At 42.1% G+C, this 27,630-nt stretch overlaps 5 protein-coding genes across 8 annotated transcripts in view; 4 read left to right on the forward strand and 1 right to left on the reverse strand.

Annotated features, from left to right (window-relative positions):
• Nucleotides 1-1,458: 1,458 nt before the first annotated feature.
• On the reverse strand, nt 1,459-1,809 carry LOC136435264 (uncharacterized). Its single transcript, XM_066428578.1, has one exon. It carries the CDS (start codon nt 1,807-1,809, stop codon nt 1,459-1,461), a length of 351 nt encoding a protein of 116 aa, XP_066284675.1.
• Nucleotides 1,810-2,986: 1,177 nt separating this feature from the next.
• On the forward strand, nt 2,987-3,364 carry LOC136435271 (uncharacterized). Its single transcript, XM_066428591.1, has one exon. The coding sequence runs from the start codon at nt 2,987-2,989 to the stop codon at nt 3,362-3,364; it is 378 nt and encodes a 125-aa protein (XP_066284688.1).
• A 790-nt stretch (nt 3,365-4,154) lies between these two features.
• Nucleotides 4,155-12,116, forward strand: LOC136434998 (haloacid dehalogenase-like hydrolase domain-containing 5). Its single transcript, XM_066428156.1, has 7 exons — nt 4,155-4,347; nt 8,126-8,326; nt 8,740-8,852; nt 9,215-9,334; nt 10,647-10,829; nt 11,072-11,257; nt 11,613-12,116. The coding sequence occupies exons 1-7, from the start codon at nt 4,237-4,239 to the stop codon at nt 11,998-12,000; spliced, it is 1,302 nt and encodes a 433-aa protein (XP_066284253.1). The 5' UTR covers nt 4,155-4,236; the 3' UTR covers nt 12,001-12,116.
• Nucleotides 12,117-14,122: 2,006 nt separating this feature from the next.
• On the forward strand, nt 14,123-16,172 carry LOC136434999 (protein FAM136A-like). Its single transcript, XM_066428158.1, has 3 exons — nt 14,123-14,313; nt 14,948-15,059; nt 15,929-16,172. The coding sequence occupies exons 1-3, from the start codon at nt 14,162-14,164 to the stop codon at nt 16,082-16,084; spliced, it is 420 nt and encodes a 139-aa protein (XP_066284255.1). The 5' UTR covers nt 14,123-14,161; the 3' UTR covers nt 16,085-16,172.
• Nucleotides 16,173-20,517: 4,345 nt separating this feature from the next.
• The window catches only part of LOC136435002 (voltage-dependent calcium channel subunit alpha-2/delta-3-like), a 40,178-nt gene continuing 33,065 nt past the window's right edge, over nt 20,518-27,630 (forward strand). For 2 of the 4 annotated variants that reach the window (XM_066428161.1, XM_066428163.1), the window contains exons 1-3: nt 20,519-20,944; nt 21,069-21,150; nt 23,181-23,294. In XM_066428161.1, coding sequence (XP_066284258.1) covers nt 20,850-20,944; nt 21,069-21,150; nt 23,181-23,294 — 291 coding nt within the window. In that variant the 5' untranslated portion in view covers nt 20,519-20,849. Of the gene's footprint in view, nt 20,945-21,068; nt 21,151-23,180; nt 23,295-27,630 lie in introns of all 4 variants that reach the window. The other 2 variants (XM_066428162.1, XM_066428164.1) reach the window with 2 other exon arrangements.

Genomic DNA, 27,630 nt, shown 5'->3' on the forward strand with positions numbered 1-27,630 from the left:
AAAGGAACAGAAATCCCATGGAACTATGTAGGCACATAATCCTAGCATGGTTGCCCTGTTGGATAGAATGTCAATAGCCTTGGCCTTTGTGGTTTGGCCACCAAGAACTACATGTTGAACATGATGAGGGCATATCTATAAATGAAGTGAAGCAAAGGCTGAAGAACATCAACCCTAACAAAGCAATGGGCCCTGACAATATGCATCCTAGGCTTTTATATGAGCTTGCAGAGACGTTGGCAACTCCTCTTCAAATAATGTACTCTAATTCCATAAACGAAGGCAAAATCCCCAACGACTGGAAAATTGCCGACGTCACACCGCTGCACAAAAAAGGATCTAGGAATACCCCAGGAAATTACCGCCCCGTCAGTTTGACATCAGTGGTGTGTAAGGTACTAGAGAGTATTGTTCGGGATGCCATAGTAAAACATATGCGACATAATAATCTCTTCACGACACACCAACACGGATTTATACCTGGTAGGTCAACAACCACCCAAATGCTGGAATGTATGGATAAATGGACAGAGTGGCTAGACAAAGGCCTGCCAGTAGACGCTGTCTACTTAGACTTTCGTAAGGCCTTCGATTCGGTGCCAATCCAGAGATTACTAGCAAAAGTACAAAGTTATGGAATAACGGGCAACATTCTGAAGTGGATTAAATCCTTCCTACAAGGGAGAAGACAGAGGGTACGGGTAAACGGCATAAGATCGGACTGGGCAGCAGTAACTAGTGGCGTGCCTCAGGGAAGTGTGCTGGGTCCGGTGCTGTTCTCCTTGTTTGTTAACGATCTACCCGAGACTGTGCAAAGTGACCTAAAGCTTTTCGCGGACGATACGAAAATTTACCGTCCTGTAGCAAAGGTTAACGACTGTGCCGTCATACAGAAAGATCTACATCAACTACAAAGCTGGGCAGAAGATTGGCAGCTGAACTTTCACCCTATGAAATGTACTGTCATTAGGTTGGGAAAAGGTCACCCTGACTTTGTATACACTATGACGGACAAAGAAGCAAGTACATGTGTAACACGTCCTGTCTCGTCGTGGACTGTTCTTCTACCTCTTGGTAGGGTTCCAATGAATAACACCACTCCAGTATGCACTTTCTGATGGTTTATTCCTAAGCTGGACAGACGCTCTCCTAGTCTGCCAGGTAGTCTCTTGAGGTCTTACTCTTAGGCATGCGTGTTAGTCTATATGTTAATGTTGCTAAACTAGCACACATGTTACATCTTGTTACATCCCCTTTTCTTTAGTTAAGTTCTCGGATTATACATTTCTCAACTTTTCATTTCAGATCTTATACAGTGTTATCCATATCTTTGGCCTTAGAGTTCTTTGGCACTCTGTGTGTGCTTTAGAGTCCTTGTGTTTTCCTTGCAGTTCTCTCTGAGTTAGTTAATCAGTTGGTTAGTACTGTCCTCGAGTTAGTATTATGCTTCATGCAAATCTACTCGCGTACGTAATCCTTCAGGTGGGCTGGTGGTCTCACTGTTCGACCGGATCGCGTTGTTGTTTGCTGTTCAGCGGCACCTTCTACAGTTGGCTCTGCTGCTGGTGTCGCTGTCATCGTTGTTTCAGCTGAAGTGTGGTTCTCAATCTCCATGTCGTCTGCAACTGTTGGTGTTTCTTTTGATTGTCGTAGGTGTCTTCTGTTACGACGATATTTTCCACCATCTTCTGTCTCCACTTCGTATGATCTTCCGCCAAGATCTGCTACAACTTTTCCGCGTTTCCACTGGTTTGTTCTGTGCGTGTTGGGTTCACATCGAACTGTATCTCCAACGTTTAGAGGTGGCATGTCTCTAGCTCCTCTATTGTAGTACTTCTTGCGCCGAATGGACGCCAAAGGGAAGGCGGGTGAAGCGGTACCGGCCAAACGCCGTGTTGAATGTGGTCAGCTTGGAACTCTCCTCGTCCAAACAGATCTGCCAGTATCCAGATCTCGCATCTACTACGGCAAAGTACTTCGACCCTGCGAGACGCGTGGAGATGTCCTCTAGCGTTGGGAGCTGGTAATGTTCGCGCTTGATAGCCTTGTTTAGATTCCGCGGATCTAGACATATCCTCAACTTCCCTGACTTGGGCTTCTCTACTACAACTAGTGAGTTTACCCATTCTGTGGGTTCATCTACCTTCTGTATGACCCCTAGAGCTTCCATACGATCGAGCTCTTTCTTCAAAGGGTCCCTCAGTGATACTGGGAACTTCCTCGGCGCGTGGACTACTGGTTCTACGTTTGGGTCCACTTGAATTCTGCACTCTATCTCTCCACTTCGTATGATCTTCCGCCAAGATCTGCTACAACTTTTCCGCGTTTCCACTGGTTTGTTCTGTGCGTGTTGGGTTCACATCGAACTGTATCTCCAACGTTTAGAGGTGGCATGTCTCTAGCTCCTCTATTGTAGTACTTCTTGCCCCGAATGGGGGCGTGGGTTCGGATCCCACTTCTGACACCATGTAACACGTCCTGTCTCGTCGTGGACTGTTCTTCTACCTCTTGGTAGGGTTCCAATGAATAACACCACTCCAGTATGCACTTTCTGATGGTTTATTCCTAAGCTGGACAGACGCTCTCCTAGTCTGCCAGGTAGTCTCTTGAGGTCTTACTCTTAGGCATGCGTGTTAGTCTATATGTTAATGTTGCTAAACTAGCACACATGTTACATCTTGTTACAACATGTACATCTTTGAACTTCACACAGTTAGAGAAAGACCTGGGTATTATGGTAGATAAGGACCTGAACTTCAGTAATCACGTAGCTGCAATAACCAACAAAGCCAATCAAGTTGCAGGACTTATGTGGAGAACCTTTGAATTTGTTGACAAAAAAGTATTCTTACTCTTGTACAAATCTCTAATCCGCCCACACTTGGAATACGGGGCACCAGTGTGGTCACCATACTCGTGGAAACTAGCTTTTGAGCTCGAACAGGTTCAAAAGAGGGCAACAAAACGTGTCCCTGGCCTCAGGAATATGACGTATGAGGAGAGACTTAGAGTGTTGGACTTACCAACTCTAGTCTACAGACGTATTAGGGGAGACTTGATCAACACATACAAGTTCATCCATGGAGTGTATGACTTGGAAAGCCCTTTCGACTTGATCGAGGAAACTAGAACTAGAGGACACAGCTTACGTATAAAGAGGAAAACATCTAAATCCAACAGAAGAGCACACTTCTTCAGCGTCCGGGTGATCCCCTGGTGGAATAGCCTACCCGAGACAGTAGTGGTTTCTCCCAGCATAAACTGTTTCAAGGAGAGGCTGGACAGGTTCATGCGGAAACACAAGGTGTACTTTGACTTCCGAGCTCTAGACAACCCCCACAAACTGGAGATGACTGTGACATAAAAGTGAAGAGCGGCCTAAAATGGAACCAGCCGATTCCTACCTGGCCGAAGAAACTCTACTCTACTCTACTCTATAAAATTCCCATATCTTATTCTGAGACAGTGAGGCCCATCTTGGATTCAACTAGGACTAGTTAGGACTGCAGTCACGTCACAATTACGTGAAGCCACATTTATATGTGATCAAAACAGGCTATCATGCTAACGTCAGTTCCCTTGTCACCTACGTCATACTGGATAATTACAGCGGCAATGTAGCAAGCCATAGCTGGCCAAAACAGCCCTGGGGGGTCTTGCTGGGGTAGCCTCAATAGCAGACTCCTCGATGGATAGTTTAATGACTTTAATTTTGTCTTTTTGTGTAACGCATTGTTGCTTGCCCTTATGGTAGTTCGGTTATCTAAAAAATAGGAGCTACGTGAAATGCCGTATGAAGCGGAAATTATTACAGAGTAGAGTACAAGATCAACAAGACAAGTGTCATACGCCAAAAAGGCGTCTGGTGCAAAGGCTAAGGCAGGATGCCCCCGATCGCACTCACAAGATCCGTGCGTCACGTCCTGCATGGGCGTAGTCCACGTACTCACGCTCTGATTGGTCAATCTGCTGTGCACACCCCCAACTTTGAACATTCTGATTGGTCAATTTTTCGTCGGACTACTAATTTACAATGTCCCGCAGATTAACATAAACAACCAACCATCAGTAAGTATTTTGTAGTAAGTAACCAATCAGATTTAAGAACAAATATAGCTTCTGCTTGTGATTGGTTTAAATTCGAGACCTGCGGGCAGACCAACCGGCGACTCGTCTTCGCAAACTCCGGCGTCCGCCTCGGCCAAGAGTTGATCACATCCTCGCCGGTGGAAAAAAATGGCAACAAGAACCCAATTTCCTCGTCTTTTACAAGACGGAGTGAGGCTTCTACGCTGCGAAAGGAGTAGGAACAGAAATAGTAAAAGATTTACTCATCATATACCACAGGTGAGTGTTTTTCCCCTGGATGTTTGAAGGGCGATCGTTTGTTGTGTCGTGAGAGGGCACACAAATATTTTTGTCAAATCATTTCCAGGTTTTCTTCCTAACTTTGGCTGATATTAGATTATGCTTTTCTATACAGAGTCTTGTCGTCGACAACTGCATGGTTTTTGCGATATCGAATCTCGGGATCATTCAGTAAAAACGATCGCAGAAAGAAGTGCTATCGTTATTTTCCCTAGATCAGAGGAAAGCGGTTGAACTGGGCCCAACTGGTTTGACAGCGGGAACTGAGCTCCGCGCGTAATTTTTTTCTGTTGCCACTAGCAGTCTAGAGATCGTTCAAATGCTTACCAAAGCACTCAAAAATGATCAGCAGACTGTTTTTACTAGTGCAGTATTGTATCCATACATGATTTGTCCTTTTAGATTGCGGAAGCAATCAGCAGTTTCCTGGAAGATGATTATGTTTTTCCGGGTGAATTTTGTCAGGCTTCTCCGGAATGGTGCCGCCATTTCTCATGTAAAGTACATGGAAAGAATGAATTGGTGCCGTACATAATTTGTACAAATTACAATAATTATGTTAATGATTTTAAGGCGTTTTCTCTCACCTGTTCACGTGCCTTCAATATGATCGGAACATGTAACTGTGTTGACATCTCAGTGTAAAATTATTATACATGGACGTTGAGACCAGGGGCATGATGCAACAGTTCGGCAAGTGGCTAACAATTCATAGCATCACATGCATTCTAGACAGATTCTTACGAAAATTCACCTGAAAAAAAATGTTTCTGGCATCAGTCAGTTTTAAATCCAAGGTAATGTAGTAAGTTGATGTTTAAATCCCAAGGTCACACAATATTTCTACTTTTACCAAGGGTCGGTAGGTAACCGTATTACAAACTTCACCTTGATGATGAAATTTTGAAAGTGAAACGTACATAACAGAGAAGTTGTCCAAAGCCAAAACATTATTTACCAAAGGAGTATGTACCAGATCTGTATTTGTATACTTGATATAACCCCCTTCTGCATAACACACCAGCAAATGATTATGATAATGTAGTGCATATACTTGTTCCAAATCATTATATGTAACGTCGTGTTGTATGTTGCCATTGGTGTGATAATATAATGAACTCATATCATATTTAGGTCATCAAGAAAAAGTCTAAATTTATGCTATTTCTTTATGTATGCGTGTTGTCAGTTCTACAGATACTGGCCATCATGGCTGGTTTTATGTGGTATTAATTACTAGCGGCCCACACATTTACTTCTCCGGTGTGATCTGTGTCTGTCCTTGCGCACGCACTGGTCTGAGGCATAGCTCATAAAGGAGAGGGCAAACTGCCAATTTCTGAGAAACCCTGCTTTACACGCAATGTTACATTCACTGCTAGCTGCCAGAATGTTCATAGCTAACTCATTTCCTTTGAAATTGAAGTCTGAGACTGTTCACTGCACAAGTTATCCCCTCTATGCATTCCAAATAGGATCAAGAGCAAACCAGTTTTCTCAAAGTTAAAAATAAAGGCTGTGTTAGATAATCCAAAGGCAGCATAGTTTTGCAAATTTTCTAATTTCTCCAATTACAGCACACAGTGAGCCTGATGGAGTATGTGCTCAACTGTTGATTTCTGATCCTTAATTTACAAGTTGGCACCACTGCCAGGGGATTGCATTTTAAGTGGCACTGAGGCAATGGCGCTTAAAATTGTATGTGCTGAGTTGCACGTAGCACTGTTTCCATGGACAAAGTTCACTGGGGTTCATTCTGATTCTCATTTTCCTGGTTGCTGTGTGCTGAAATGTTTTTACACCAGAGAAGAAAGGTTGGTCAGGTGGTCAAGCTATTCCTAGCTTCTGGACACCTGAGTAGCCCTGTATATAGTACTATTAGTAGGTCCCTGAAAGGGGTGGGGGAACCCAAATAGAGAGGTCGGAAAGGTACAAAGGAGTAAAGGTGTTGAATTTCTGAGCAGGGTGCATTGTTGGAAGGAACTACGTATGTGACCTTAACATATGCAGTTGTATATCATTCCCTAGCAAGTGTTTGAAGAAGTCTACTTATGTAGTTATGTTTAACAACTGTTTCTATGTAGCAGGTTTGCAAAGACGGAAATACAATGTATGTGTGTGCAAGGAGGTTAACCTCCTTGGTGTGTGAACTAGATGCAGGGACTGTGTGTTTTGTATCCTTGCCAACATGCCATTATGTTCCTTCTGTGCTACCTGGTGGGGAGTTGTCTTGCATATTAAAGCAAATCCAAACCACAGCACTAGTGAGCATTTTTACATTATGATGCAAATGACGTCTAAAGACTGTTGCATTGTTTCTTGTCCCCTTCAGTAGATTTCCTTGGATACGTTAAGACATTGTAATCAAAGGTAACCATCTTTAGGTGGGACTGCTTCAGTGAAATATAGTATTGTTAAAAAGCGTTTTTTGTGGGAACCTCTTCATCGTGAAGTTAACCACCTCAAAAATACTTGTTTTGTCTTCTGCCTGCCTACCCCCAAACTAAAAACCACTGCAAACACTCCATTTTGTGAAATTTGTCCCTACCACAAAATTAAATCCCAACAAACATTTACAGTTTGTAATAATAAGAAATTTGAAGCAAGGTACTTAACACAGAAAGCTAGATGTTTGAGGGGATGAAATAGGTTGTACTACTATATCACCATCACTGTATATGTCAGTATTTTCTGGGGATAAACAACAACAGTCTATAGGTAGACTGGTAAACCAGTTCAGCTGGGTATTATTTAGTGGAAAATTCCACTTGGGTCAATGACCTGTGATTACCAGTAGTACCCTGACCCATTACACTTTACAGTGCCGACTTCAGCTCGGTTACAAGGTCTCTGGTGGTTGGCTGTGCCAAGAAAAGTAATCACCAAGCCTGAAATTAACATACAACCGTCAACATCAATCAGTATGGAAAATGTTACAGTGAATGCCAAAAAAGTTTAAACATCACACTCAGTTGAGTACCATGATAGCAATGAAACTTTCTGGCTGAAAAACTATTGCAAAAGAAAGTCACACCAGTAGTGACATGTCGCCTCTGACTGAGACTCAGTCAGAGGACAGGGAGTTGAGACTCAGTCAGAGGACAGGGAGTTGAGACTCAGTCAGAGGCCATATGTTACTACTGGTATTTGTGGTTAGTACATCTGATGGTGCACATTATGTACACAAAGGTCAGTACATGGTGCTGTCAGGGAGGCTATATTCTCTGCATTGGAATGTTGGTATGACTACTGCGAGGGCACACTGCCCTGACGTGTTATAAGATTGTTCGCCCTGTGTGTGCCCTTGTCACCTGTCTATATCTCCCAATACTAGATTTTACTGACATTTACAGCTTGTAATCCTGACATACTCTAGTAATATATCACTGCAAAAATTATTTAGATGTTGTTTGAAAATCACAATAACTATTATGAAAATGAAAGCATTTAGAAGTGGTTGCCAGTTACATCCAGGGCTTCATTGAAAGCAGTGACTTAAGACTCTGGGTGATGAAAATGATGATAATAACCACACATTGTAGATAAGGCACTCAACTCCATATTCAAATGTACATGTAGTTTACTAGTATTTGTGTCAGTTGGTAGAGTTACAACAGGTCTAGCCAATTAAATATGATCAAGCAAAACAGAATGATAGTGAGATTCAAACCTCGTCATTTTATTCAGTCGTAAGGACTCCATCCAACAGTTTCATGTTAGAACTCTTTGTCTAAATTGCATTGTTTTTTCTCTCCAGGACCCCCGTTTTGGGCTCCTATTTGACATTGATGGCGTCCTCACTCGTGGAAGAACGCCCATCCCCGCTGCTAAAGAAGCCTTCTCCAAACTTGTGGACAGTCGAGGACATTTCAAACTGCCGGTTGTCTTTGTAACCAACGCAGGGAACACCTTACGTCAGAACAAGGCGCGACAACTGTCCGAACTTCTTGAAGTACAGGTGAGAAAAGAATCTTAGTACACTGCAGTAGCACCAAATTCCCTTTTGGTTACAGAGTTAGGCAGCAGGGAGAACTTCAAGCTAGTAGCTGCTAGGTTAAAATCTTCTGGAATTTCATCTGTTTTTAATCATAATGTAGCTGATTGTACGTCATGATAACCATAGTCTTATCATACCAATGTGATGTGTTAACCTTGTAATTTTGAAACAAAGCTATGTACGCTTGCTGAGAAATTTCAAAAAGTCCTATCAAAGACTGGAATGTGAAGATAAGCAGCATTGCAACATGGGCTGCAAAATCTTAAATCCTCTATCCAGGGTCACAACTACCTGGGTATCATGAAATGCAAGTTACTGTTAACATTCTACCTGTGGTTTTAACATGCTTGTATTATTCATGTCTCTTCCCCCAGGTGGACCCAGAGCAGGTGGTCCTGTCCCACAGTCCACTCAAGATGTTCAGGCAGTTCCATGACAAACATGTCCTGGTGTCCGGACAGGGACCTATCATTGAAATTGCCAAAAAGTATCCTTTCATGAAGAATTATCACTTACCGTATTCTTACCTTCAGTCTTCATTTATGTACAGGATGTTACTCCCAGAGACTAACTTGATTAGAAGGAAGTACAGTAAAATATGTATTGTTAATACTCTAGTAATTGCGTCTTTCACTGCAGGGTTCATATTCAATCATAAATCTTGTTTGTTGCAAAACTTTTCTTGTCATTTTGTGATTTGGAAACTGATAACATCAAAAGTTGAACACATGCAGTAACATCAAAAGCTGATAGACTGAGCCACTTGATTTCAATGTACAACAGTGTTATGTCAGAATTGTGATTTATGTTTTCATTTGGGTTCTGTTGTCTCCTTAACCTGTCTCTCAGCCTCGGTTTTACGAAGGTTACAGATGTGGACACCCTACGTAACAGATTCCCTCTGTTGGACATGGTTGACCACAAGCGGCGTAAACACGCACCTTGTGCGTTCGAGCAGTACTTCCCAAGGTGAGTTGCTCAAGTGTCTGCCTTTTATCTAAGCGTCGCCGTGATGGTGTGGCGGTGTAAGTGGATCAAAATTATTTCAGTCTAATACAGGGTTGAGAATTTCTGGAGCAGCATTCGTAACCCCTGCCTATCCTATTGGGTCAGTTTAGACTTAGACCTCACTCTCAGTGAGTTGAGCTTGCCTCAATAATGATATGTCTGACTTAGGGAGAAGAGATGCTATCCCTGTCCTACTCATGTAACCCATAACCTTTAAGTAGCCTTCGGTTCTTGTTTCATGGTAACCACATAGTAGGTAGTTCAGTGCCTGGAAGTGGTCTCCTGACCTACAATGAGCAAACATGTTGAAAAAAAGGGTCAAGGCTAAGTTTGGTGATTGAAAACATAGGGGCACTAAAGAACCATAGTTTCTGCTACCATGATGCATTTATGTTTTGAACTGTAAGATAAAAAATACATTTCTCTATTGGTAACTAAATGTAGTTCAAATTACATAGAGAACTCATCTTATATAAACACAGTTCAGCAGTTTTTTTGGGAGAATTTTGGTATGGGAGTACAGAACTAGGTGACCCCGGTTGTTTGTTATCCTAACCTCAGGTTCTGACTCCTGTGGTATTTAGGTCGTTTCACATCAGGGATTTAGAGGGTGTGAATGTACTAGATCTAGATGGCCACCCCTTTTGCCCTTTTGTCACAGTGCTTTGTGCATCTTGTGATTTTGGTAAATACTTGGTCTATTATTGACCCTTCAGTGAGTGTACAAAGTCCACTAAGTGACCCCTGAAAGAGCTGAATGGTCAATAGTTTGCAACGTTCTTACAGGGACAGCCATCTGCCTGATTTGAATGGTGCTGATTTAAGAGTTGAAGAATTTACTGATTGGAAAATGTGAAATATGAAGTATTAGAATTCCCTTGTTAACTCAAAAGAACACTGTTAATTAGGCGCTTTATTATTCATTGGCTAAAGTTGTACACAAAATGTTGTTATTGTGATCTGTATCATTGCTGAAATGTCAACATCCTATCCTTTGTGTTGGCAACTACAGTCAAAGATCCTTTTTTCATACAATATTCTGCAGTACATTTTACTTCATTCAAGTTGCCAGTGTGCCCGTTTGAATTTGATACACAGGCTAGTTTCTGTATTTAACAACTTGTCTTCCAAAGAATCAAGGCAGCGGTACTAGTTTTCTTTAATGATTTGGTACTCACTGTGCCTAACACTTTACCAAACCAATCAATGCAGTGGTATTGTTAACTAATCAGTGAGTTGGTACTGTGTTTAACACCTGTTTCCTGTTTCACAGAATCGAGGCAGTAGTGTTGTTTGGCGAGCCGGTGAGGTGGGAGACACACCTACAGCTGATACTGGACGTGCTGCTGACGGACGGGCGGCCATGTTACCTACCCAAGGAGGTGCCAGACCCCCACATGCCACTCCTGGCCTGCAATATGGACCTGATGTGGATGGCAGAAGCACCCATGCCAAGGTCAGGTTCAATAACTAATCTCAAAGACTTTCTACTGTTAACTTCTTTGAGAAAAGTCATTGTTTTTTTCTGATGTAAAAAAGAAAATGCTCTTACACATGTAGCTTGTAGTGTTTAAAGCTTGCAAATTGTCAACATCAGATCATAAAGTCTACTTTTCTTTCACAATAGACACTCATTTACATTGCACAGTATTGTCTCACTCACAATAGTCTAACATGAAACTGCTTCTCCCCTTGCAGGTTTGGCCATGGCATGTTCCTCCAGTGCCTTGAGTCGGTGTACAACAAGGTGACGGGAAGAGAACTGAAGTACACAGGGTTGATCGGGAAGCCTAGCGACCTCACATACCACCATGCCGAGCACGTGGTGGAAACCCAGGCACAACAACTGGGCCTCAAACAAGTCAGGACCATCTATGCCATCGGGTAAGTGTTCATGGGTTTAGTAACTAAGGTGGTTGGTCACTGTGTGCTCTATTAGACGAAGATTGTTTTTTCCGACTCTCTAGGCCTATTCTTTGTTATAGGCCACTTGATAAGAGTACACTTACTTTTATTGAAGAAAAAACAAACTAGAAAGGATAACAGGATCAACTTTTTGGAATATTAGTGGTACTCTCTGTAACTTTGAAAGAGTTAGTTTTTTGCTTGTTCTTAATCTTAACTTTTGAGAATGGAAGGTGATTGAAATAATCAGTTTATCAGGCAGCCAAATCTATGAAGTCCTTAGCTCTAGTACATGAGAGATAGAGATTGCATTTTTTTCTCTTCTCTCAAACAGTGACAATCCTGAGGCAGACATCTATGGTGCCAACCTCTTCAACAAGTACCTGCAGAAGAAGGTCGCGAAGGCTCGGGCGAAGAAGGCTGCACAGAAGGCGCTGCGACAGGTTGAGCTGGAGGGGACGGTCACCGCGGTCGTGGAGCAAGTTGGCGAGGACGTACCGGATGTGCTGGGCTGCGAGGCCTGCGAATCCATCCTGGTACACACTGGCGTGTACCGACCCAACATGGAGGAGACCCAGGAACGGAACGCTTACCGAGCCAATCACAATGGACATGTGCACAGAGACTTTAAGCTCGATCCCGAGCTGAAGAAGCCAGCGTATGAAGCAGAGGATGTAGATGTTGCAATAGACATGATCTTCAAGATAGAAAGTGCCCATTAACAAAGGCTTGGTATCTGATGGCTTGAAGTATTTATTTAAGAACTTCATTTGTATTCCCTAAAGTACCGCAACATATTCCAGTTTAATCAACACACTTTTAGTGTCTAGATCAGGGCTTTAGACTTTTTTACGTCCCACTCATTGTTTGGGAGCCCATGTTGTTCATTTCTGTTGCTAAATCTGTCATTTAGAGCTTACAAAAATGCTATTTCTGGTCATGAAGTTCAGATTTACTGGACGGATAGGGTGAAAAAATATTTCGTCCCAACAAGCAAATTACCGTCTCAGGACGGGTCCTAGAGATAGCCCTGATCTAAGATACAGCTTATCAAAACTTGTTCTGGTTGAAGAGTTAAGCGTTAGACTGGAATGAATAATCATTGATATGACATGCAAGCTGCTAAAAATCTGTGAATCTGTTAGTTCGTCAGTTAGCAGTTGCCCACTGAGGAACAAAGTGAGTCAAGCAAGAAAGTATTTTTCTGACATTTGTAAAGATCTGTAATAAGTTGTTTTGCATATCTAAGCAATAAGATTAGCATCACACAAAGGTTATGATGCCGTCTTGCAGTTGCTGATCCTTGAAGTGCTGTACAGTATATTCTGTACATTCGCCTGCAGTTTAAAGTCAGGTTTTCTGGCTGATATATGTAAAGATCTTGTATATTCATTACCTTTAAGATGATGTACTATTATTGAAAAGATACAGAGATCAAGTAGAAAGGTGATTTTATGTTTTTGATTTAGATTGGCCAGTCGTAGATTCAGGACTCCCAAACTTGGATCAACATGAATGTAAAATATTGTAGAATGAGGTGCGTTGTTACTTGCTCTTATGTTTTTATGAAGTAGAAAAAGATGTCAAGATTTAGGCCTTGGAAAGCAATTCACAAGTGATTTTTTACCTGTCAGGTTTTTCTTTGCCAGTTTTAGATTCTATTTTGATTTAATTTATAGTATTGTAGTTTTACAAGAAACTGAAAAGATTTGGGGCCCATGCTTGATATCTATTGTCTATTGAGATAGAAATGCATGGAAGGAGCATGAGCGCCAAATGTGGTGCTATGTTTGTATCGTTAGCCCTCTCTGTGTCGAAGGTCAATTACAATAAGTACAAAGCCTGGAAACAGTGAGGGTTAGATTTACCAACTGGAAGGGCTGCATATTTTTGCAACAAAATATGTGTAAATTTATATTACAACTTGCCAGTGGTGCTGGGCACCTTAATGTACATCTACTGTTTTTGTCTATTGTTATTGTGTTTGCAATGTATAAAGTCATATTGCATTTTCATATTATGTATTTCAGAGCACAATCAGACGACTAAAATACCTCATCTATCTAAGTTTAAAGGTCATATCACCTCGCTGTGAGGTGGTTTACTGGTTAGGAAAAAATATTTTATGCTTGTTATTTTGTGAAACCTTTGGTTTGTAAGTTCGTGGAGATCAGACTTATTTAGATGTTTTTGTCCATGGATTGGTATGTGACTGGTCTGTTCAGAAGTAAAAGGTGTAGCACAAATATGTTGAGTCTGTGTGCGTTACTTTGTAGGTTTTACATAGTACTAAGTAATGTTACATGTTGATAGAAAGTTAAGAATTGCCTTTTTTCAAGGGGGAAGAAGTAATGTAGATTTTATAAGAAATTGGTTTGCTTCAGACAGCAAAATCTGTGACATAACGGGGAGGGTCTAAAGTCCCATAAGGTCCATGTAAGGTTTTAAGAATCCTTGTTGCAGAGATATTGTGACTTTTTCCGAAAAAGATTTTATCCTGTTGCTTTAGTAACGTTAACTTTTTTTGGCATATCTTATTAACCTGGATGTCTAATAACCTTCATCAACGTATCTATAATGTTAGTTGGCCTACTCTGGCAATGTATGGTCAAGTTCCTCTATTTTTTTCAGTAACCAAAGGTTAATTAAGCAACATTACAAAATCTGTTTTGGTACAACCAAGGAGGTTTTATTTAGATATATAAAACCTCCTTGGTACAATTGTAATACAACTTGACTGCACGAGCTGCAGTGACACCGATGCCCGGTAGGTGGCACGCATTCACGGTGAAAAATCTATGTTACCTATGTGGTCTTGTTTCATCATGGTATCAATCCCTCGCCTACGCGGTCTTCAGAGGTCATTCTCCGGAGGTCATCAAGATGGCGGACGCTCAGGCACGTGTGGAACAGTCGGTCAAAACTTTGGTGACAGATATCGAGCGAGACTACATCCGAAAGATGCAGGCTAAGATGTTCACATGCAGTGCAACATGCTGCGATGATAGCAGTGCAAGTATGGACGATGTGGGAAGGTGCGATCTCGTGAATAAGCTGAACCAACGTCGGGTTGGGAGGGGGGCGCCAGATCAGAATCCATCTTGATGTGATTGCATGTTGCCTAACGTTTTTCCAACCTCCTTGGTTTTTCTAAACTTTAACTATCGGGATCAGGAAGGATAAGTTATAACATGTGCTACATATAGCTTTTCTCATTTTCATAACGTAAGATAACAAAAATTTGGCCGGGAAAATGGGGTGTGTGAAGTTGTGATTATGACATAATTTAGTTTCAGTGGGTCGAGGGTGGATGACAAAGCAAACAGCGAGGAAAACTTTCCCACAGTCATGACAGTAGTATCGAACAGTTCCATCATCTCCAAGCAGATCTACCTGTTGCAAGGCAGTATCCGAAGGGCCAAACAGTATCGAATAGGCCACCGGAGCCTGTTAGATACTGCTATAAGTTGCCTGTAACAGTGTGGTTCAAGCGCCACTTCCTGACCAGTCTGACTGGTCCGGACCTTTTAGCCTAGTCGTTCGTGGGTTCATGTACTGGCGGGCCCGGGTTCGATTCCCGGGAGCCAAGAGACTGTAGGTGTATAGTACTATAGACAGGTTTAGCCAGCCCGAGCCTTACAGTTACATGTTCTACTCTCCTGACTGTAGGTGTATAGACAGATGTAGCCAGCCCCTGAGTCGGTCCCAACAGCTGGTCACCAACGAACTGAACGAGTTCCAGAGCCGCCTGGAGCGCTGTGCCAGGACGTGTCAGGATGAGGTGGGGCAGACTGTTTCTATCAGACTCTTCTTACTTATCATCATCATCAATATCCCCAAATAACCCCATCAGGGGCAAAGTAGGGGGGAGTTGAGGTCCCAGGCTAGGGCGGGGAGGCCTTCAGCCTGTTATGTAAGAAATTAACGGTGGGAGCCATCACAACCGTGCCAGGCAGGGCATTCCACTGGGGAATGGTACTGGGGAAATATGAGTGCATGGAAATATGTTGACCTACAAGGACATCCGTAACTAACTAAAATGGCATGCACTCTTTGCATTAATTGCATTAGGCCCAATAAGATCTTCTTTAGTCAGTTAACTCCTGACTAACACCATAATCAAAATAGAGGCCTTGTAGAGTTTGTGGCTTCATATCTGAGCAAATATGGGAGGAAGAGTATTAGATTACATGTTTGAGTGTTTTTTGTTTGTTCAAGATAGCAATGTTTATGTAGCCATGATTATAAATGACAACATGTAACTGACAGATACCCCTGCCTTCCATGGGATGTTGGAAACCAGTTGTAGTTAAAATTTAAAATCTGTTACCATCATTTCTGATGGTGATGTAAAGCCAGCAGCCCCGTGAATGAGGGAGCTTCAGGCATAAGCATCAAGTGTCGAACCTCTGCACGTAAAAGAACCCAACTTATCGAGAAGAGTAGGGGTGACCCGGTCTACCTGGCTCAATACGCACTACTAGCTGACGAAAGAAAGTAATGCTTTGTTCTCAGTTTAACTGCTTTACCTTTACTTAGTAAAGATATGCATAAGACTATAGATATGATCAGAAACACCAATATGATGTGATATTTACTGCTTCATTTGTTTATAAACACCTGTAAGACATGATGTTTACCTGTCCACAGGTGCAAGACAAGATGAAGGCAGGGAACACAAACCAGGTGGAGCTGACAGCTATGATGGAGCAGTGCATCGGCAGGTGTGCGGACACACACCTTAGTCTTCTACCTGACATCAAGTCTCGACTAGTTAAGAATTTACAGGCAGAGATGAACCAATAGCAAGGTCTCTTTTACCTTCAGAGTTACTGCATGCTTGTATAATCTTTAACAATTTTCCTAACTTAGAATAAACAGTGTGTGAAAGTAAGTTGTGCATACAGATATCAACTGAATGAGTCAGTGACAATATATGTGAAGGTATAATAACTAAAAAAAAATGAAAGTGATGTGAATAAAGTTTCTGTAAAACATTTTATATAGGTCAAGTAAGATAGCAGAATACTAGGTTAGTATGAATTGTTTTCTGTCTCAGGGAAATGACATAATAATTGCTAGAGTGAGTATGATACTAATCAATAGAAAGATGGTGCCAGAAGGCAAACTTAAAAGGAAGAAGGTTAGATAGATATGGTTATGTAAAGGTCCAATGTTAAGTGAGACTTTGAATCAAGTGATACAACTTGTAATACGTGTCAAACTAAGAAACAATTACTGATCAAGCAGCAATATTCATTCCTCCCTGTCCTTTCCATAATGTAGATGTCTACATTTTGTGAAAGATTCTGATGCTCTTCTATAATTCAAATACAATCAAGATATCCTTTTTGACAGCAGACATATAGGGATATGCACATAAAATATGTTGACTTTCAAAACCTTGTGCCATTTTTTCCATTGTCACACAGCCTCACAAACAGACTGCAATCATTTGTATCCTAATGTATAAGGCCCCCTGAAAACCGGTCTTTACTGCATTTCAATCTACAATGGTCTTCATGCACATTGAATGTCTGGGTCTCTTTCATTGATATCCTTGACCTCAGGTGGTATTTTACCTGGTACACCTGCAGAATCAAGGATCACGCAATGCTGATAATATATAGCATTCGTATCACATTAGCTACATGTAGCTCTCAGATATCCATAATTTTTGACACCTGCATTAATTTGAAAAAGCAGTTTTTGGAAGACGTCCTTATATTATGGTAAACAGCAGCATCGTCACGTATACGTCAAACAGCAAGCCTTGCAGTTCACACTCTAATCGCTAGGAGTGCTCGCTAAACATTGCTCCTTTTTACAGCTATCTGGTGTGACGCATCTCATCTGAACGCCAGCCATTCGTAGCGAGTTTGTAATATCCCTAGAACGCCAACGGGTAGTGATTAATTACACCCAAAATTGGCTGACTATGAAAAAAGTCCAACGATTTCCCCATCTCTATCTGTGAATGATGATCTGTGATATACGGCCATTCTGTGAAGAAATATACCATTGCCATCGAAGAAATGTTTTCCTGAAAGAATCTGCAGAAATGCTTGCCTAAAGCAAAATTCTGCAAGCAATCACCCTCTTTCCCAAGGGCAAAGGTGCCCCCATTCTAGTCACGTTTTCCGGTAAAACCTTCGAGATTACAAGGCAAATCTTGTGGTGTAATGTACTTGCTACATGATCAAAGACTTCGCGTTGGCCGAATAACAACCGCCTTGAGAGTACTAACGTCACAGCGCAAGTGTTCTACCAGTATATACCGCCGCTATTTAGAATAAGATTTAATATGTTCGTTGGTTAGAGTTGCTGAAGACTAGACTTTATTCAGTTGTCATATCCTATTTTGTATAACGCGTGTTTGCATCATGTACCTGGATGTCCAACCTTCATCGACGTTAGAGGAGCAAGGATTCGTTCATTCTCTGGTGACGAATATGCACAACAACGGGAATCGAATTCACGTAGCCTTTGATCTGATTACTGAACATCGCAGCGATGCCAGTACTCTAACGAGTCGAAAAATGTATGAATAGTTTTGTTTGGATTTGGTATAAGATACACTTGCTCTTTGAATATAGATAACACGTTTTCTTCTCTCCGATTCGTGCTTCTCAGAAGAGCAGTGGTCGTTTGAAGTCGAGACTGTTGAGTTAGCTAATTTCCCTAGCGAACTGAGATGTGATCTGCACTACCACAAGTCATTAAACTTCCCCCACTCGTCTCAACTTTCCTACAACAATTTTCACAATCAACCCAACGTGTCGTTTCCCAACTGTTAAGTCTCAAAGCCAGAGAGAGTTTCCCACACAAACGATGTATAATTGGTATTATGTGTTTTGAAGGATTCCTAAGCTTAAGAGTTTTCCGATGACATATTACTTCAGGAGCTGATTCAAGACACGTATAGATTGGGCTTCTGGCATCGCGCCGAGAAACAGGCGGGTAAGTTCTAGATGCGTGCTTCTTCATCATTTCCTTCTTCACCGATTTTTATGTTGCCCAATCTTACTCTCGATTACTATCCTCTACCCCTTTCGTGATGAGAATGGTAAGAAAGGAGGTCGTGTTTTAGCCCAGGCGTTATCTTGACCCGTGGCCTGGCCTCCCGTAGTCTTCACCTTGGCTGTCGCGTGACATCGGGGACACCGTAAAACACCCGGCGGAGCTTTAACTCCCATTCTCCGCCCACAAATCGCACCGTGGGACCCTCCATCACCGTCCCGATATTACAAGCCTCGGCGACGGAAATGCATTTGGAGAATTGGAGGAAGAGAGCCAAGATGAAATAGTAATGGCCGAATTCATTTTCGATGCACGCTTGACTGCCGGCGGCCAAGGCCAGCGTGCCGGTATTTATCTTGGCAGACCCAATTCCTGTGCCGTCGCTTCAGGTGAATGTGGCTGTCATTTTGGTGACAAAAGCTGATAATGTAGAATGGACGTATTGAGCTTTAAAGTGTGCAGTGTGACACTGAGGCATAAGCGGAGAAAATGCAAACGATCCCCATACATATACACCGACTGAATGTAAATTCATCTAAGTTCGCGGCCATATAATTTCGCGGCAGGAAGAAAATGCAGTGTTAGCGGTGGTTTTTAGTTCACGGTTAAAATAAGGTAGTGGGCGGGCAGAAGACAGAACGAGCATTTTCACGGTGAAGAGGCCACCACGAAAACCGCGAACATTGAGCCGCCGCGAACTTATATGCGCATCTACGTATATATTTGCTAGTATAGGAGCTACCTGTTTTATGCATTCTTGAGACACGAGTTTTGTAATGGTAATTGACAGACAGTTACAAATAATGTATGTCTTCCGTGTAATTGGAACGTTTGAAAACCCATGAGATGTTGCTTCCGGACCAACAGATCTCTCAGCTCGCCACCGCCCCATCTCCTAGAATGTAATCTTTCTTAGACTGTTGTCCCAATCCTAGCTCTCGGTGGCAAAAATGAACAAATGTTTTCTTTCTAGCGTACAACAACAGCAGCAGCAACAACAATGACGAATATTTCGAAAAGAAGGCAATATGAGCCCAGTTGTTTATTTTTCATAGGTTCATCTAAAAGTAGCTAAACCACGGACTGGGACACACAATGGCAAAGGACACAAAAGAGGCGAGAAATTTTGTATTTGCTTTCAGGAAAATGTGCCAAACACTAATGTGAACAACATGGCAGTATGATGTAATACGATAACAAATATATACATATTACAAATAAATGTAATGCAGCTGAAAAGGTTCCTGTAAAATCCAGGTATCTAAAAAGAAGAAAACCATCGTGTTCATTTTATGAGAACGTACTCCTTTTCAGTGATCAGAAGTTCAGAACGCATGTAACATCTGATTTAGTTAGGTGAAATCAGAATAAACGACATTACAATATTGAATTTGGAATAGTAATTACGATTAAATGCGACAAGTAAATACGGAATAATCACATCCAAGCAAAGAGATCCTGGGCTGTGTTCTCCACCCGAAAAGCGACTAATACCGTCTGTTTGTTTGTTTGTTTATATCACGATACTTTGATTAAATCGATTACCGTAGGCGCCCATACTTGTTTTGTGCCAACCGTGACTATGCCTGGTGAGTCACTGAAGTGTCGATAAAACATTCTCATTTTTCATTCATCGATTTTCGATTTTTGATGTTCAGATATGTCGAAACTGCCCCGTCGCGTCAAACGTTTAGCTTGACGTTACCGCAGTCCTACTGAAAAGCTTTGCATTAAAAGATTGCTTGTGAATGTAAAGAGAAGAGACCCGCCCGCAGCAGTCGTCACAGCGCCTCCTCTGTGTGCCGAGCTGATGTATTACCTGGTTACTTCCCGGCTAGTCTTATCTTATCGATCACAGTCGATACGGTGGGGGATTCGTGATCTCTCATGGGCCCCTCCCTATCGCGAAGTGGAATGTTCCAAATGATTTCCTCCTACAGGGCCAGTCGTCTGTCCCGAATAACGGAGGTATGCCGACATGAAATATACCGAAAATACACCAAGACGACTCCTTGTGTAGTAGTAGAATATTTTAACAGGATGCTTCCCCAGTAGAACGTTATCAGCTACCAATACGCTTTATAACGGTGACCTACGTTAGCCGCGGAATTTTAGCCTCTCCTATAATTTATATTTTGCAGGACTAAAACTGATGTAGTAAGACAATGTTGCTGTAAAACAATAGATTTGCCGTGGAGGTTACGATAATTCCATTCAAGCAGCCCTGTGTTGGTGTAAGCGGGCGCGGAGAGATGCTTCCCCTCCCCATGTACCCCGGCGAAGTGGTACGCGCCACCTTTCCATGCACCTGTTTTACCCTGCATCCCCTGCAGCCAGGACAGCGGAGCAGCGCCGATATTCAGACAGCCGTCCGTCCGCACTGTTGTCACCGCTAGCTTCGTCTTACACCGCTGTTTGCCCACCCTGTTTCACCACAAACAGCACCCCGTGTGCACGGAGCAGATGAGGTAGTGCCCACTCGGCTAGGGCCGTCCGTAGAGTAGCGCGCGTGCCATCGGCAGGGACAAGCAGTCGACCCCGAGGATTCAACATGCGGTGGTCGGTGATGTTGTTCGGGCTCGGCTTCGGCCTGTTCCTCGCACAGATAACACCCTCTGGCTCAGAACAGCAGATCAACGACTTAGAGTAAGCCCTCCGCTTTATTTTGTCTTCTCCCTACGCTTGTACATGGACATGTTCTAGCCCGTTCTCTAGTTATGCGAGATCGGCTAAATATATCCTGAGCTGTCTTCTGTATCTTTTCCTACAGCGTCAGAAAATGGGCGGAGAATTTTGGAGCGAATCTGTACCGACTGAGCACGTACTTCAGCGGAGCAGACCTCCTCCGAAATGTAAGCATATACAATAATTCTACATGGACATACATCATAAAGATATCGTGTCATCTGCCTGCATATATCACCGCTACCGGTGAAATACTTCCCGGGCCCGCCTGATACAGGGCTCTCACCAAACGGCGTTCATCCCCTGAATCAACAGACATTCATTCTGGCACCCACACGCTAGCAATTAAAAAGGCGCAGACGGTATTCGCGCCGAGCTTCACCCGAACGCATCGGGCTAAGGAAAATTTGGCCGGCTTACTATGGACGGCAGCGATCGATTTTTATAGAATCTGGAGTCTCGCTACAATATTCCTGCACAGGATCTGTGCCAGGCAGGGAACGGCATGCCGGGCTACCCGCGCTACATTCATTCCTTCGATGTCCGAAATTCAATACGGGGACACATATAGCTCTTACAGAATAAACAGATTTGTGTAAACCATGAAATCATCTAACGACCGAAATCGATCCACATTTCACAGTAAAACAAAAAATCTGCCAGGGGTCACTTCATAAAATTCGACGCTAGCATTTTTTTTCGGTATTCTGATACGACCTCATATAACGGCGACCCGGCTTCGAATGAAGTCGAGAGGTTTCCTGCATGGCACTATCGTCCCCCGTGTCCATTTTACTCTGGTTCTATTTATACTCACCCAGATCACCCTCCCCCATGCTAGAGGAGTATCAAATTATCCGGTACATCAATGCCGGTTATTCAAAATGCAAATACACTGACTAACCTATATACATACAGATATTTTACCTATGCCATTATCAGTACCGTTATCATACATGCTTCGCAGGCATCTAATATCTCATCTTAAGAGATGTAAAATACTAAAACAATCGGCGATTCATCAGCATATTTCTAAAGAGAAAGGCTATTAGATAATTACTATATGAGTAATGACCCGACCCTTAGATTGTGATGGTGGTTGTGTTTCATATCCGTTCTATGGTAACATTTATTCATTCAATGTTCCTACAGTAAGTCTACGATGTCGAATATCTTATAGTAGATTTTGCAAGTAACAAAAATGGATGCCACAATGATATTCAATACTCTAATAAAATTGTGTTGGTACAATTATTTTTTCTGTTGTCACAATGTTTGTTTTTACGGTAGACAAATTGGCAAATTAGCTTAACAGAAACGAACGCCACATGCGAATAAATTACAATTGTATTTGGTTGATCATCCCACGCTAATTTCAACATTCATTCTTCTGTATTGTATGGGAATATTTCGTCAAATTAACGCAACAGAAATTAATGCCGCAAGCGAATAAATGGCCTTCATTTAGCCGATCAAATTGCTTTTCCCACTGTGACGGGAGACCATGTTCTTGGGACAGGGACTGTCCATGATGACCGATATTTGCGCTCAAACGTAAACCTATCCCTGAGGACATGACGTCATGGGGACGGATGGAAATATGCTCAGACCGATCCTCTCTGCACTCTACGACTAGGGATGTTTCAGCATGTTAAGTCCATGTTCTAAGCTTCCCGGTTAGCTAGATGGACGTATCGTAGCACCAGAAAACAACAACGATACACAAACAAGCTAAGAGCGGAAGCCAATGAAGAGCATTGCTCAATGCCGGTATAATTCCCTTTGTGTGTGATTTGTATGGCTTTGTAACATGATTATATTACTATTAGATAAAGTGTAGTTTGTATATTACTATTAGATAAAGTGGAGTTTGCTCGTAATATGGAAGTAATTTGGGCAATAATTTGCTACAACCCCTGCTTCTCCCTGCTATTGGGTCACTTAGTCGAGCTTCTCTAAATCTTGATGTTATTGACTGAGAGAGAAGAGGTGCTGCTTCAGTGAGGGTTAGTTCACTAGTGCCAAGATGTAGTCTCCGTGGCCTTCCACTGGGCAAACTCGTTAAAAAAATGGAATAATTTCAATAGAAAGGATGAACTCCTGTGAGTGACAGCTTTGGGATAACTTGACTGGACTCTGTAAAATAATTCCATAACTCTAAAACAGCTTAACATGATTCCATCTATTTTCCTTTCAGGAATATAAACTGAACAACAACTGGAAGATTGTGGAGATGAACGGAAGTGAGATGGTAAAAAAATTCGCACGTGACATGTTCAACAACCTGGACTCCAAAAGGTCTGCGGTGGAGGTAAGATGATGACTGTGATTTTATCGTTTTTCATTGTTGTAATGATGTTTTGATACGTAACCCTACATAGTAAAACTATGCCTTTGTTGAGGGTGATCTGTTCACAGACAGGTAGTTATTCCACAGGTGCTAAGTTGAATCGCACATGACATGTACATGTAAGTACAACCTTAACATATTGAAGGTACTAGTAGTCTAGTACAGATGTTTATCCTAACAAATCTGCTACCCAATATTCAATATACTTCAGTACGAAAATGGGGGTATTCAGACAGGTATCAACTAATTCTATCTCTGAACTTCATGACAAGAGAAAAACGTGCTTACAGAAAGTGAAAATTGAAGAAAAATAATGTGAACAGTATCGGCTGAATGAAGTGGAGACTTCAATGTTCAAATTTTACACTGACTGATGGCGCTTCAGTGTGTCGGGACAATAGATGACTAGTCACCTGGATGATGATTTAAAGAGACGGGAACATTGGAAATGACGCATATATTATACATTACATTGGAGCAAATATTACCGACAATACGGTATGCGTTGTACGCATATATATTATGTCAATAGTATTTTGTTGACCTGAACGATAATCCCCTGTGAGTTCACAACAACATAGCCTGCTATACCGCATGGCGTTCAATACATATTTCATATCAGGGGTCCCAATGAAATTTACCAAATCAAATTAATAACAGAAAAGCGTAAAGCTGCAAAATTCATGTTTGGCATGAAAGTTAAGAAAATAAATCCCTTAATTTCGGTATCATTCTTCTCAATGATTTTTCTTTCAAGTTCCACATATTTACATGATTAAGAATCCATCTTGTGAACTCACTGGCTGTTACGTTTTCAAACATAACGGAACGTTAGATCCTTATAGGACCGTTACCAACAACTGCTAATACACCAACCGGCACCGCATGTTGTAACCGTATAACTGGCAATTGGTCACTGACAGTTAGTACAGAATATACAGATGTTCAGGATAAAAACATACTGTACACAATACCCCTGAAACTGACGCGCCTACGATGTAACTCGTTTTTGATTGAGTTCTTACCGTGATCGATGATTAGTTGATTATCAAAGGGTTCCGTTCTAGCAATGACATCATAGGTCAGAGGTCATATTTGACGATCACAATGTTCCCTGAGCGTGGCATATGAATATGTCAACCTTCTTTTACATATTCAAGATGTGTGCTATAAGTATATATCCAAAAATATTCTTGGGATCAAGGTGTACCTCCGACGAATTCACTCAATGTAGTCGTCAGCGGAACAAGAACCTAATTGTGATTTCATCACACCATATGAAGAATAATCTACAAACCGAAAATTAGAACACCGAGACGTCGCGACTGGGTGAAAAAACGATATATCCAAAACATCGTGACATTGATTCATGGACTGGCAAGAGGGTAAACCTTGCAGAGGCTGGTTGCAACCATCGATACCGGATGTAACCCAATACACATTGATGTATAATAGATGATAGGGATATTTTCATGGCCCCGAATGTCCGCTGTCTTTGGTAAATTTCTAGAACCACTCTTACGAATGACCAGTTCGTATCAACTGTTGAAGTCTATGTGTTATCAGTAAGTATGTTTTTGAATGTCCGGTGAATGTTACTGGATTATTAAGGCCTCCCGCACGTTAATTTTCCTGTGGTATTCCCCAGAGATTGGCAGCATGTTTCATGTCACGGGGCGCGCCGCTATGTGAAGCGTGACAGGCCCGGATGACAAACTCGTCTCTTTCACGAAAGAGACAATACGAATATCAGCCCCGTTCTGTGGCGGAGGGTGGGCGCTTTCTCAGCACCACTATCACGTCCTGTTTGTAATAAATCCCGAACTGAGGTAGATTGTTGTATCCCTCATCATCACAGGGGTTTTGGTGTTGATAGTATCTAATGAATGGCACCAAACTATCGCATACATTCATAACGCCCATTCTTCAACCGCAGGCACTCGTATTGTACAGAGGACTTCATCATACCCACATGCCCCTGTATGTTTTAATTAAAGTCATCAATTAATAATGGCGGGGAGAATCCGTCATATATTGAGTGCCGTGTGTGCCGTATGGACATTGCATTATTTTTTCTGTAGAAGCTCGTCATTCATCGCGGACGATTCATTATTATTAACCTTTCTGGGGCAGCTGTAGCTGGCGGCCGCGGCAGACAATGCCAGGGCGTCCTGACAAGCTTGCTACATGGTCTGCTGCTTGATGTAGCGTTATGTTATGGCGCACACCATACATTATTAATGCAGTGGATCCCAGGGGACACTGGGACGCCCTTTCTCGATGTGATCTCGTCTCGTTGAGGTTTAATGAGGTTTTAACACTCTTTTCCATCCATGCCAAATGACCTCCTTACATAGGTGACACACCGATCCTCAAATATTGATATTCTTGAGATAGACTTTGCTGACCGTTGTAACACGTCAACAACGGTTTACCTCCTTGTACGCATGCAAAAAAAACATCCTTTCCTAAATGTATAGTCCTAGCACAAAGATATACACCGCCTACAGAAATGGAGAATCAAAAGAAAAACACAAAGACTACCGGCAGCAGGATTATCAGTTATCCGTCTTCCCCTGTGGAGCTTACAGAATTCGAAATAGACAATCGGTACAGAATTCCATAGGGCCAACTGAATCAGGCTGATTATTGCAATGTCATCTTAATGTCTTGTTATTAAAATAAGATTTGTCATATCTTAATCCAAATAATCTAATAAATCTGAAGGTATTGTGGGGTTTTTTTACACTCCTCTAAGTACCAACGATACGTATTTCGCTTTTCTTCTGAGAATGAAACTGCTTACTTGAAACAGTGCAGAAAAAAAACTGAATGGAAGGTTTTGGCCATCAAAGCTCTACTTTGCTCGCGAGGGGTTTCAATTGCTTCGTACGTCTCAGGACGGATCATTTACTTATCGTGGGGCACTTAGGGCGGGGCACCTCATCTGAATTCTAATGAAATTGCTGATAAGCAGTTGAGAGCCACAGAGCTTTATCTCGAAGGCGAGCAATTCTTAGAGAATAGGTCTTGTTATCTTTCTTTCTCATCGTCGTTTCAATAGCAGTAAGAACTACCTTGATATTATATATAGGATCATAGGTTGAAGAAAAAAAGAGAATTAGTATGATGCAGAATATCCAATCTTTGCTAGATATAGAGATTGAATTGTCATCAGATATTCTCCACCTGGATGTCTAACCTTCATCAACGATGCAGAATAAGGTTTCATAAACTGCACACTGTTTGCTTGGGCCCTTAATACTCAGGCGATTCAGAATGCACAAGGTTATAACCATTAAAAGGCGAGTGAGACCAGAGCCGTCCAGGTGGGCCATCATACAGCGCATCAGAGGCGAATATGGAAATCCCTGCTGCTCTTACTTTTACTGCCTTTAATGACACGTTCCTCTTCAGCAAGGTCTATCATGCTCTGCCTGCGAAGTAGGTCACTGGAAAGGATAATGTGTGCTCATTATCATGAAGCCGCTGACATCTCAGTAGTCCGTGTCCTGTTTACCAAGAGGCATGGAGCTGAGCAGTCGGAATGTCATCCTGTAAGACCCACGACATGGGTGAAGCATAGCTGTGTAAACCAGTACAGAACGAGCAATGTAATACACAGGAAAGGTCTGTTCTCTCGTCACTGAAATGCGCTGGGGTATATATCCTAACTGCCTTGAGGGGTAGTGACGTAAAAGACTTAAGTACCTACGTCTGAGCCATTGGGACGCCGTGATATCCAAGGAGGATAAGGTTGCGATACAATCATGGTTGCAAAATGTCTGATGCGCTGAAGATGTTGGCTACACGGCATGCGATCTGTCCAGCTAAAACAACTATGTCAGGGTGATGACAAAGGGGTTCCAGCCTTTCGTACATGTAAAGGTTTATCTTAAAAACCTGTCATCTTAAAACAAGAAAGTATAATGATGGGTTTTTTTCCTAGGCCCCACTTAGATGTTATGCGTGTGTGCGTGCGTTCGCTATTTGACGACTTATAGTATACATGTGTGGGGGTCTTTGCACGATAAGAAAGGCGTCTTTCAAAAAAACTTTCTGCATTTGAGTTTTCTACGTCATGCTGAACAGCAAATGCCGAGGAATACAGACAGCCTAAAGATGCTTCGCGGTCTGTTTGACTCGCCAGCGGCTAAAACAGCCCGGTCCGATGCGGGTCATACGCGGTCCTCAATGTCTCTCGTTTCAACCAACCTACTATTAAAGATCGAAAAAGACAATAGCCTCGGGGTGTCCATGAAATAGAGCATATTCTTACATACTGTGGATAGTTCCA

This window comes from Branchiostoma lanceolatum, chromosome 5, assembly GCF_035083965.1.
Source record: "Branchiostoma lanceolatum isolate klBraLanc5 chromosome 5, klBraLanc5.hap2, whole genome shotgun sequence".
NCBI classification, from domain to species: Eukaryota; Metazoa; Chordata; class Leptocardii; order Amphioxiformes; family Branchiostomatidae; genus Branchiostoma; species Branchiostoma lanceolatum.